Source organism: Triticum dicoccoides, chromosome 1A (genome assembly GCF_002162155.2).
Source record: "Triticum dicoccoides isolate Atlit2015 ecotype Zavitan chromosome 1A, WEW_v2.0, whole genome shotgun sequence".
Classification (NCBI taxonomy): Eukaryota; Viridiplantae; Streptophyta; class Magnoliopsida; order Poales; family Poaceae; genus Triticum; species Triticum dicoccoides.
The window spans coordinates 538368330-538380117 of NC_041380.1; the positions used below are offsets into that span (position 1 = coordinate 538368330).

Consider the following 11788-nt stretch of genomic DNA (forward strand, 5'->3'; position numbering starts at 1 on the left):
GGGGGGGGGTGCGGCCGGCCAGGAGGTTGGCGCGCCAGGAGGAGTCCTACTCCCACCGGGAGTAGGATTCCCCCCCCCTTTCCTAGTTGGAATAGGATTCGGGAGGGGGAAAGAGGAGAGAGAGAAGGAAGGAGGGGGCGTCGCCCCCCTCTCCTTGTCCTATTCGGACTAGGGGGGAGGGGCGCGCGGCCCAGCCCTGGCCACCTCTCCTCTCTTCCACTAAAGCCCACTAAGGCCCATATACCTCCCGGGGGGTTCCGGTAACCTCCCGGTACTCCGGTAAAATCCCGATTTCACCCGGAACACTTCCGATGTCCAAATATAGGCTTCCAATATATCAATCTTTATGTCTCGACCATTTCGAGACTCCTCGTCATGTCCGTGATCACATCCGGGACTCCGAACAAACTTCGGTACATCAAAATGCATAAACTCATAATATAACTGTCATCGAAACCTTAAGCGTGCGGACCCTACGGGTTCGAGAACAATGTAGACATGACCGAGACACGTCTCCGGTCAATAACCAATAGCGGAACCTGGATGCTCATATTGGCTCCTACATATTCTATGAAGATCTTTTATCGGTCAGACCGCATAATAACATACGTTGTTCCCTTTGTCATCGGTATGTTACTTGCCCGAGATTCGATCGTTGGTATCTCAATACCTAGTTCAATCTCGTTACTGGCAAGTCTCTTTACTCGTTCCGTAATACATCATCTCACAACTAACTCATTAGTTGCAATGCTTGCAAGGCTTATGTGATGTGCATTACCGAGAGGGCCCAGAGATACCTCTCCGACAATCGGAGTGACAAATCCTAATCTCGAAATACGCCAACCCAACATGTACCTTTGGAGACACCTGTAGAGCACCTTTATAATCACCCAGTTACGTTGTGATGTTTGGTAGCACACAAAGTGTTCCTTTGGCAAACGGGAGTTGCATAATCTCATAGTCATAGGAACATGTATAAGTCATGAAGAAAGCAATAGCAACATACTAAACGATCGGGTGCTAAGCTAATGGAATGGGTCATGTCAATCAGATCATTCACCTAATGATGTGATCCCGTTAATCAAATAACAACTCTTTGTCCATGGTTAGGAAATATAACCATCTTTGATTAACGAGCTAGTCAAGTAGAGGCATACTAGTGACACTTTGTTTGTCTATGTATTCACACATGTATTATGTTTTCGGTTAATACAATTCTAGCATGAATAATAAACATTTATCATGATATAAGGAAATAAATAATAACTTTATTATTGCCTCTAGGGCATATTTCCTTCACAAATAACAATTTGACATGTGGGTCCCGAGCATCAAGTACACGTGGCTTGCCACGTCGTCATTTTCAAATATCAAAGTAGAGGGTAATTATTGTTAATATTATCAAAGTAGGGAGTAAAAACTGGAATTCAGTCTATTTTCAAATATGTGAAACGTGGAACTTACTACCTCCGTCCTACAAAATAACAGTGGTTTTTTGCAACATATACAACTTTGATGATGACGATGCATTGTACTAAACATATTCTTGTACTCCCTACTTTTTGCAGAAAACATGGGGAAATCATTGATTAAGGAATTAATGGACATGATCTGGTGTAGTACTAATTAATGTCGATATAAATAGGAGAATATTAACATTTAATAAGAAGAGAAATATAAGAGTAAAGGAGTTGATCTTCAAGATCCGGTCGCCCCCTCCCTATATAAACCCCATGCCCGTACACAAGAGCACTGTATTCATAGCTAGAGACGCTGGCGGGCATAGGAGAGAAAAGAAGTCTCATGGCGCTCACCATGAACAAGAAAGCGACGCCTATGTGCTTGGTGGCTCTCCTCCTCGTGATGTCCGCCGCTCTCCTCTCGTGCCACGCGGCAGGGAGGGACATAGGTACGTACGTGTGCAGGTGTGCGCGCGCATCGGGCCATTTTCTTTAACCTCATCGTCGACATACCATCTCTATGGTTTATAGGGCTTACCTTAAAATTTTGGTTCTTTCATGTTATAAGTCTCAGTTGTATTTCTCCCATCATATGTTCAAGTTATAAGATGCATTAAATCGCTGTATGCAAGGATTAAGAGAAAACTCACCAATGGTACGAGTTTTGGCCATTCAATGGTCACGCATGCATGTATTACATGCATTGGTAAGCCCACTATTTGTGAGGAAAAATAACGCATTAATTGAGTGCTTTTACAAACTATATAAAAGTTATTTCACCATCTATTTTGATTGGTGAGATTTTTTAATTAAGTCCTATAAACATTATCGGTTTATTTTCCATGCTACTTCCTCCGTCTCATAATTTAAGACGCATGCATGAAACTAGCGCATTAATTGGGTGCTTTTACAAATTATAAATATTTTTTTACCATCTACATTGATTTGTGAGATTTTTGAATTGAGCCTTGTAAACGAAAAGAGAGGGCATTATTGGTTCATTTTCCATGTTACTCCCTCCGTGCTCATAATATAAGACGTTATTGTATCTAATATGTGAGTATATTATAATGTAATAATGTCTTATATTATGAGAGAGAGGAAGTACAATATGTGTATGTATATCTACACTGTTATGTTTTGATGAAGGCTGCCAACGAAACGAAGCCAGGTGACCTGACTCGGTCTTGGTTTGTTGTGCGTGTGTGTGTGCAGGCCCAGCAGAGCAATGGGCCAAATACTGCGTCGCCAAGCCGACGTGCAAGACGGCGCCGCAGGCGGCCCTCGACGCGTGCAGGAACGACTGCAACTTCTTCGGCTACCCTGCGAGCAAGGCCTACTGCTCGGCCTTGGAAGGCGGCATCTGTTGCTGCCTCAGGTAGTACGTAAAGAAGCTAGCGACGACGGCGGACACGTGTCGTCATCATGTGCTAGCTAGAAAGCCAACCGTGCATCAGCCAGTCAATTCCTTTTTTTTTGTAACGGAGAAATCAAGAATCCATCGGTCGAGCCTGCATTGTTTACGCAGAAGAAAATAACAAGGTCAAGAGAAAAATTTCAATCAATAAATATAAACGTCGACCTGCGTGTGTGCCAAGTACCAACCGGTAAAACGTGCGCGTTTCTCGCCTGTCGCCGCAGTAAGAAAAGTCGCAACTCATTTAAAAAAAAAGAAAAAGAAAAAAAAGTCGAGCCCGTTACCGTAGCGCGCACGGTAACTCGCACCGTGCCGGGCCGGGCCGGGCCGCGCGGAGCCCGAAACGACACGGCCGCGGGGGAGCCGGCTGGGCCCAGGACACTGGCTGGCTTCTCCGCACTTCCTCCGTCCGCCGAGCCAATAAAAGCCGAGGCGCCGCACGGCAGGAGAGGGAGAGAGAGAGACCATCCCACCACCCCGCGGGAAGCAGCCTGGGAAGTAGCTAGGGTAGCTTCGAGGAGTCCGCACGCGCCGCAGCCGCCGCCTCTCCCCAGCGCCGCCACAGCCGCGCCCCATGGCCAAGGGCAAGTTCAAGGGCAAGCCCACCGGGCAGCGCACCTTCTCCTCCAAGGAGGAGCTCGGTACGTACGGCGCCGCCGCAATGCCCGCCCCCTCTACTCTTCCCCGGTTCGATTCGCGAGCTCCGCTGGCGGTTTGTTCGGTCGATGTAAGGCGCTTAGTTCGTTGCGCGATCGGCGGCCGGCGCGCGCGGCGGAGGCGCTCGCTGTCAAGGGCGCGCGGTCCGCTTGTGCTTGTTTTAGTCAGCTTGAAGAGCGTACCGGAGTCGATTGGCGCCGCAAGGTCGCGCCTTTTGGGGTGGGAGGCGCAGATCGGACGGTTTGGTGCCCCGATCGACCATCCGTTCGATGCTTTGGCCACTTATTGGGTTCGTTAGCTTGAGTTTACCCTTTGAAAATATGGGGGAAGGGTTTGCTTGTGTATCCTCCACGAGCCGGCTCCACTAATTAATTGGTGCCGAGGCTTACTAGCTACTGCATTCCGCGTGTGGACGTTCCTCCCGACCATTGTTTCGGTTGTTCGACCCGGTTATGACTGCTTTGTTCACCTGTAGAACTGTGTGTCTGTCTGGCCGGTTGTCTGCTTTGATTGGAAGTAGCACCTTAATTAGTTTAGCACTTGTCGACTGTTCCGTTCAGATTCATTGTGCAATGTGGGTATATTAATTTTGCAATGTTCTCTGTGGGTAAAATGTTCCTATTTATCTGTTTTTGCTCTTGTGACGATTCCTGTAAACTGGAACATTGTATTCTGGGGCATGGTTTTGTCTACTCCAATAGTACGTAGGTGAAAATTGTCAACACTTTGCCAAAGTTTTGAAATTAAGGTGGAAATTTGACGTTATGCTAGCATTGTGTTGCTGCATGATAATTATTTGGACAAGTAGATGTTCCTGGTTTGCTCCAGCTACTTTCCTAAACAAATGAATCGCCATCCGCCGGAACACCAGTTTTTATCCTCCTTTCACTATTTTGTACTACCCTCCGTTCGATAATTCTTGTCGTCGTTTTGAACTAAAACGACAGCAAGGATTATGGAACGGAGGGAGTACCTATGAATTGGCCCTTTTACAAATCTCTTCTCATAGTTTTCATCTGAAACTGAATGTAGAGGCTGGTACTTCAGCAGATCGCCCAAAGACCTTTTCTAAGAAGGTTTGCATGCATCATTTCTTCCCAATTACGATATCAGTAAGATCAGTTTGACTAGACTATCTCATATGCTTGTTTTGGCTCTTGGCTTGTATTTGTAAACCAAACAGAAGCAAGAGGTATCTAACAGAAGGGAAGAGTCAATTGAGGAGGAAAGCGATGAAGAGGTTGAGAAGACCGTAAGTTATTCTCTTCCTGAAAAACTTACATCAAACTCTATCTAGATCCTTCAGTCCTTCAGCGTATACACTATTTATTTTACGTGACAATCTGCTTCTGTTTTTTACTTTAGCAGAAACACAAAGGCACTGCAGGTCTCATCGAGATTGACAATCCAAACCTGGTGAAACCAAAGAGTATTAAAGCCAAGGATGTTGATGTAAGTCTGATTTTTAATATGTGTTTCCTCCTCATCTTCAAAATATAATGTACTGCGTCCATGATTATGGATAGGCTGGCCACATTACAAGTTTACTTTTCTAGAAAGAAGATTTGCTGTTCCAATATAAGAATTTTCTACTGCATGTACTTGACTCCTTCAGGCTGTTATTATGCACACTCCTGTCATAAACTGTGTTATAGTTAGGGCCTTGTAAGCATTTATCAGTTCATATCTATTCGCTAACTCGTTTTGCACCTGCACAGGTTGATAGGACAACTGATCTCTCCAGGCGTGAAAGGTGTGTGCATGCATTTCCTGGGCATGCTTCTTTATGTACCATTGATGATTGTGTAAAACATATTTATCTCCTTTCTATGCGAGTTATAAGTGCACTTGAAATGTTGCTGACACAATCGGTACAAGTTCTGGAATGAAAAATGAAATTTCAGTGAGCTGATATAATAGGACTATCTAGTACTTGCCGTTCTTTTTGGCGGTTCTATAGGTGTTGTTGCACAAGGAAATTCCACCCTTTGTTATGTTTTTATGTCAGGGGCTGTTGAAGAAAAAAATGCCATGTTATGTTATTATATTTATTCTGCTGTATGTACTTCGCTTGTAATTATAATCAACAATGATAATATATAATTCACTATTTGAAACGATTAATAGCCTATCCAGAAAAGAGGATGTACATTGCCAATGCAGTACTGTTACTTTCAGTGCATTTTAATTACTACGATTTTTTTTGCTCTTTCAGGGAGGAGCTTGAGAAGCAGAGAGCTCGAGCGCACTATATGAGACTTCAGGAGGAAGGGAAGACAGAACAGGCTAGGAAAGACCTAGGTGAGGGGTTAAGAGAGATTGTCTCAACTATTCTCCCCTTCGGTGCACACGATTATGATCATACTTTCCATTATATATATTTTTTCAATACAGCACATCCAAGATTATAATTGACGTCTACTATGTTCAAGCCCATTTTACCTTACCTTCCCACTTGAGCCTTGTGTGCAAGCCCATTTTATGATATGGTTTTAAGCATGTTAGGTCTAAGGAAGTTGGTGCATTTTAAGCGTTAAGTATATGTGTCCTTCCTCAGTCCCAAAGCAGTACAAGAATAGAAAACAATGTATTTCCTCTTTTTTTTAATGTACTGCAAGTATATATGAGGTTGTCATATATTTCGTGCATTGGATGTTTACTGTGGTTGCATCTTTGTTTAGTAGCATCAGAGTATTGTTCCTTTGACTATGGGCAAACAATCGTGATCTTTACCCATCTTTTTCGCAAATGCAGATCGCCTTACCTTGATCCGGCGGCAGAGGGAGGAAGCTGCAAAGAAGCGCGAAGAGGAAAAAGCTGGTACACCCTCTTTTGCCGCTGCCAGTAACATTGTTTTAGCTTTGCTTCAGCATGTATTTAGTCGACACGTACAAAACTGAAAGCCTGAACAAACCTGTTATGTTAGAATCAAAACATTTACCTGCATCTGCTATTTTCTACACTTGCTTGATTTCTAACCTTGTGCCTCACTGCTTGCAGCGAAAGAGGAGAGGAAGGCTGAAGCACGCAAGTGAGCCAAGCTATGGATGGACCAGACATGATAGATGTGTTTTGTTGCGAGACTCAACGCTGATATTAGCTGAACTTCCTTTTACTGCCTTTATTATTTGCCTGTAGTACTATGCAGTATGACCGAAGAACTGTGTGAATGATGCCTGTAGTAGTATGCACTATGACCGAAGAACTGTGTGAATGATGCCTGTGCTTTCATCCCGTTAGATGTGAATTCTGAACTTGGGGTTGTTGATCTTCAAGTTAGCAAAAGCTTCTGTTGTCCTATATAGGATTCATTGATTATTTTTCGTCTGATTACTCTGTACCTTCCCTGTATGCTAATGCATAATCAGAACATCTGCTATTTTCCTGTAAAAAAGTTATTTTTTCGGCTCTGCCACGGTAGGATATCAGTGTAGCTCCCCTTTTCAAAGTTCAAAACCTGAAAACTATAAGGGCAAAAAAATAATCGACTCCGCTGGGGATCGAACACAGAATCTCTGGTTTCGTAGACCAGCGCCTTATCCATTGGGCCACGGAGTCCTCGACGAATGATATTAAGGACGGTCAATTGAATGAATGACTTTCTGGTGATAACATTTCTGACAAAAAAAAATCGACTCCGCTGGGGATCGAACCCAGAATCTCTGGTTTCGTAGACCAGCGCCTTATCCATTGGGCCACGGAGTCATTGATGGAAGAGCAAAAATTCATCTCTCTGTTCATCAGATTAGGTTAAATGAACCCGCAAAAAAAAAGATTAGGTTAAATGACAAATTCATGACCTTAGAAAGGTGAACAGTGACACGTGCAAAAAAATTAAATAAGTTGACACGTGAGCCACATAAAAATGAAAAAAAGTTGTGATTTTAAAAGGTAAACAGTACACACAAGGTTCACCGCTAAAAAAACACGCATCACCATCAAACTTTGCACCTCTGTACTATACATCTATATTATCATGTCGAAATTCTTTAAACATTTTCTAAAACTTCAAACTATTCAAAATAAAGTGCTCACTGACACCTGTGTTCCAAAGTGACTTTCCTTTTTGCAAAAATAGTTTTTTTTCCCTTGATAGCTGCAAGATTTATTAGAGCAAAACCAAACCATATAATATGGTAGAAGGACATACCTAGGCATGGATTCATCATCCTTCCAGTTTCCCGCATTAACTGGACCAATTATCTTGTTCTATATGAATTGCAAAAAAAAACCCACCCTCCAACAAGGTTCTTGCAAAAAGAAGAAGAGAAACTGGAGTGGGATTTAGACAACAGTGATGCCACCACTGCTACTCCTGCTAAAGTTAGTGTTCAGGAAAAGTTCCAAGTTCCATAATTATATTTCTAGGATACTTGGATTTCACTATTACAAGGAGATTATATCTCTGCACATGTCACACACAAGAGTAGTGGCCTACTATCTTAGTACCTCCAAGCACTAGCGGAGCTACCCAAATTTTTTGGGCGGGCCACAGGGAACAAGCCAAAGGAAATCACAAAATAATTACTCTCAGAGCCCAGCTTTCCGTCCACTCTTCAGTGTTTTTTTTCTTGAATAGGGCGGGCCAAGGCATAGTTTTGCCTGCATGTAGCTCCGCCCCTGCCTCCAAGGTTGAGGATCCAGGATGTTTACCCTTAGATGGTGATGATTGGATGAAGCCGTCTGTTGTATACACGCCTTGCTGGATGGAGAGTTCCTTGATAGCAAATATAGTTTAGAAGCCAATACGGGGTTATAACACTTATTGCTTGTAGCAAACTCTTTGTTTATGTTGAATTGTCGTCATGATAAGGTGGACTTCTTTGACTTTCCATACGCAAGCATACTAGAAGATAATCTCTGTTTCTGTGCGGGGCTTTACACGCCCGAAAAGCGCGCAATGTGGCACAATTGGAGGCAGCCCATGCACCAGATCGTGTCTCTGCAGAAGCGGCTCGATGACCTCTAGATAGGTACCGAAGGAATCGATCCCTGATGCTCCTGATCATCACCATACCCATTGATCACTGACGCGGCTACTATCTTGTCAATAGTTTGCATCACGACCAATGTTGTATGGCCAGAACACATAGTGTTTGGTTCTGGCATAGTGCTCATGGAGTTCTACCATATTCTATTGTAATTGGCTTGTTGCATGAAACAAGATGGCATTTATCTAGAAACAAAGTTTCATTTATTTGGGAATAAATTCCTTTTTTGTTGGAACCAAACATGTAATCGATGGAGTGAATTTGTGTTATGGAAACAAACAACTACTCCCTCCGTCCCATAATATAAGAACGTTTTTGGAACTACACTAGTGTCAAAAACGTTCTTATATTATGGGACAGAGGAAGTACATAGTTGGAAGCAATTTGCTAGTTGATTGAAGCAATATTGTGATGCTCGGACCCCAATAGTCGGGGAAAGTCACCTGGGAGGGAGCCTTGAGCGAACTTCCCCCGTTCCCCAGCGGGGAGGATCATGGTGACCCCAATTGGCCCAAAGATCGACAAAATAGTTTTTCTTTCCGGAAGTGCTATGAACAGAAAATAGAAAAAAAAATGCCACAAAAGTTGCCATTTTCCTAGTCAGCACCCAATTTTTTTTTGCAAAAAAGCAGTAAAGAAATGCCAACTCTAAAAAAATGTCATCCTCTTAAATAATAAAAATGCCATCCTCACAATAATAAAAATGTCATCCTCACAATAATAAAAATGCCATGATTTTATAAATAAAACTGTTATCCTCTCATAATAAAAATGTCATCCTCTTAAAAAAATGCCATACTCTTATAATAAAAAATGCAATGTGAAAAGTAAAAAAAATCAGGATTTTTGGACAAATTAACAAACAAAAAGCTACAACAGATGCCAACAAATATATGCAGAGATGCCAGAAAATATATCTTCTAGTACCACTAATCTCTAAAACATATATGCAGCGGCAAATCGAACAGTTTAGAACGTTTTCGAACATTTTCTTGAAAATGTGATTTAAAAAAATTCAGAACAGTTTCAGAAAAATGCGAACAAATTCTGAAATTCCAAAAAGTTTTTGAAGATGAGAACAATTTTTCAAATTTGTGATTTATTTTTGAAATTCCGAACAAATTTTGAAAACCACAAACATTTTCTGAAACTCCCAAACATTTTTTGAATTTGTGAACAAAATTTGAAAAACAGGAACATTTTTTGAAGTTCAGAAAAAAATTGAAACCACGGACATTTTTTGAATTTGTGAACAAATTTTGGAAAATGGGAACATTTTTTGAATTTGTGAACAAAATTTGAAAAACAGAAACATTTTTTGAAACTCAGAACAATTTTTTTTAAACCGCAAACATTTTTTGATACACTAACATTTTTCAAATTTATGAAAAAAAATTGAAAACCAGGGACATTTTTTGAAATTCTGAATAATATTTAAATTTCCAAAAAAATTGAAAAAGAAAAAAGGAAAACAAAAAGGGAAAGATGGAAAACAAAAAACAAAAAGAAGAGAAATAGAAAAATGAAAAAGAAAAGGCCGGTTCAGGAACCTTCTAGAAGATTCCAGAAACCAGAAAAACCGTCTGGAAAACTCTAGAAGGTTCCCAAAACCGGAAACACTGCAAACAGGTTAAATGGGCCGGCCCATGACATCGCTCGATCGGCAGGTCTGTGCGAAAGGGCGACACTTTGACGCAACGAGCGTCCAATAGGAAATTCCCAACGGTTGGCCTTCCAGGGAACGTCAGCAACATTTTCATGCTCATAATTATAATATGCAGTTTACTGGACACTTTTGTACGGGTAGGTCAAAGCAAATTTGAATCAACATGGAAGAAAAATTATCCAGAAGTGGAAATAAATTTCTTTTTTTGACCGGATCCAGAGGTGGAAGTAAACAATTACAGTACTAGTACAACAAAACCAGACGTGGTCCTTTCCAGATCGAATCAAAGCTGTCCGATCTCCCGTGCTTTCCCCAAAACCAGTCCGTACTCTGATTTGATTCCTCAGTCCATGGCCAAATCCAATATGTGATCCAACGCCCTAAGGTCTTGCAATGCGGAGGTCGCCGGCTGAAGAAGAGTTTTTGTTCAGAGTGGCCCGGTGCCTGGATTGCTTTCTTCAGCTTCTTCGCCGGCCGGAATGACGCGATCGTCAAGACCAAATCACGGGGTCGGACTGGATGAGCCTGGATTAGGCAAATCTGGAATAGTTCTGCTGCTACCTTTGGTTGGAGAGCATTGGCACTTTGGTGGCTTTCACGGGGTCGGACTCGGACTTGAACAAATCGGGGTGTGAAACTGGAACAAACTCTAACCTACCATTGGCCTTGGGCCCTGGCTATATATATCTTCCCTTGTTGGTAGCCGAGGTAGAAGCAAAGCATCGACTATCGAGACCCCTACCTACCTGTCATGGATCCGGCGGGTCTGCTACCCGTCGACGTGCTCGCGGACGTCCTCTGGCGCCTGATGCCGCGCAGCCTCGCCGCCTGCCGCTCCGTCTGCAAGGAGTGGTGCGCCGCCGTCGACGCCCACGGCCTGCTGCGCAAGGACCTCCTGCCGCTCTCCCTGGCCGGCATCTTCGCCGTCTACAACTTCGTTGACGGCTATCACCTTCCCCCGGCGTTCCTCTCGCGCCCCTCTGTCGCGGGCAAGATCCAAGGTAACCTCAGCTACCTCGACGACGTCCACGATGAGTGGTCCCACATTATGGGTCACTGCAACGGCCTCCTCCTCCTCCTCCGGGGAGGCCTGGCCAATCCGGCCACGCGGCAGTGGGCGTGTCTACCGCGTCACCCTGATCGGACCCCGACCAAAGGCTTCATCAAACGCGACTTCCTCGCGTACGATCCTATGGTCTCGCCACAGTTTGAGGTGTTATTCATGCAGTGTGTTCGCTGCCGGTTCGAGAACGAGGTCGCATTGGACCCTGCAAACCCAAACTCAGAGTGGCCCCCGTCGCCGTACACCATGAGCGCATTCTCGTCAGAGACATGGCTGTGGGAGGAGAGATCTTTTATTAGAGAAGGGATGGCTCCACGGTCCATCGACCCCAAGCTACTACCACTCATGAAAAATGTGTTGTTCCCTCGTGATGCTGTCTATTGGTGGGGCCGGCTCCATATGTACAACATATTTTTTGTTATTAGGTATATATGTTTTGTTTCCCTATTTTTCTTAGCAAAGGTCACCAAATACCACGGTGACTAGCTAGCTAGTATTGTACAGTAATAACAAATTTATTTGTTTGTGCAGATT

At 43.3% G+C, this 11788-nt stretch overlaps 1 protein-coding gene and 2 non-coding genes across 3 annotated transcripts; 1 reads left to right on the forward strand and 2 right to left on the reverse strand.

Annotated features, from left to right (window-relative positions):
• The first annotated feature begins 3344 nt into the window (after positions 1-3344).
• LOC119321379 (28 kDa heat- and acid-stable phosphoprotein-like) lies at positions 3345-6845 on the forward strand. Its single transcript, XM_037595105.1, has 8 exons — positions 3345-3518; positions 4567-4610; positions 4718-4786; positions 4903-4986; positions 5253-5287; positions 5750-5835; positions 6289-6354; positions 6535-6845. The coding sequence occupies exons 1-8, from the start codon at positions 3452-3454 to the stop codon at positions 6567-6569; spliced, it is 486 nt and encodes a 161-aa protein (XP_037451002.1). The 5' UTR covers positions 3345-3451; the 3' UTR covers positions 6570-6845.
• Positions 6846-7019: 174 nt separating this feature from the next.
• Positions 7020-7092, reverse strand: TRNAR-ACG. Its single transcript has one exon. It is a non-coding gene; the product is annotated as a tRNA-Arg (tRNA).
• Positions 7093-7166: 74 nt separating this feature from the next.
• TRNAR-ACG lies at positions 7167-7239 on the reverse strand. The gene has a single exon. It is a non-coding gene; the product is annotated as a tRNA-Arg (tRNA).
• Between the last annotated feature and the right edge of the window lie 4549 nt (positions 7240-11788).

Bases quoted from the DNA above. Each gene is read 5' to 3' on its own strand.
- LOC119321379 (XM_037595105.1), top strand. From the start codon at position 3,452: ATGGCCAAGGGCAAGTTCAAGGGCAAGCCCACCGGGCAGCGCACCTTC. The intron at 3,519-4,566 runs GTACGTACGGCG...AACTGAATGTAG, and splicing joins CTCCTCCAAGGAGGAGCTCG to AGGCTGGTACTTCAGCAGAT. The intron at 4,787-4,902 runs GTAAGTTATTCT...TTACTTTAGCAG, and splicing joins ATGAAGAGGTTGAGAAGACC to AAACACAAAGGCACTGCAGG.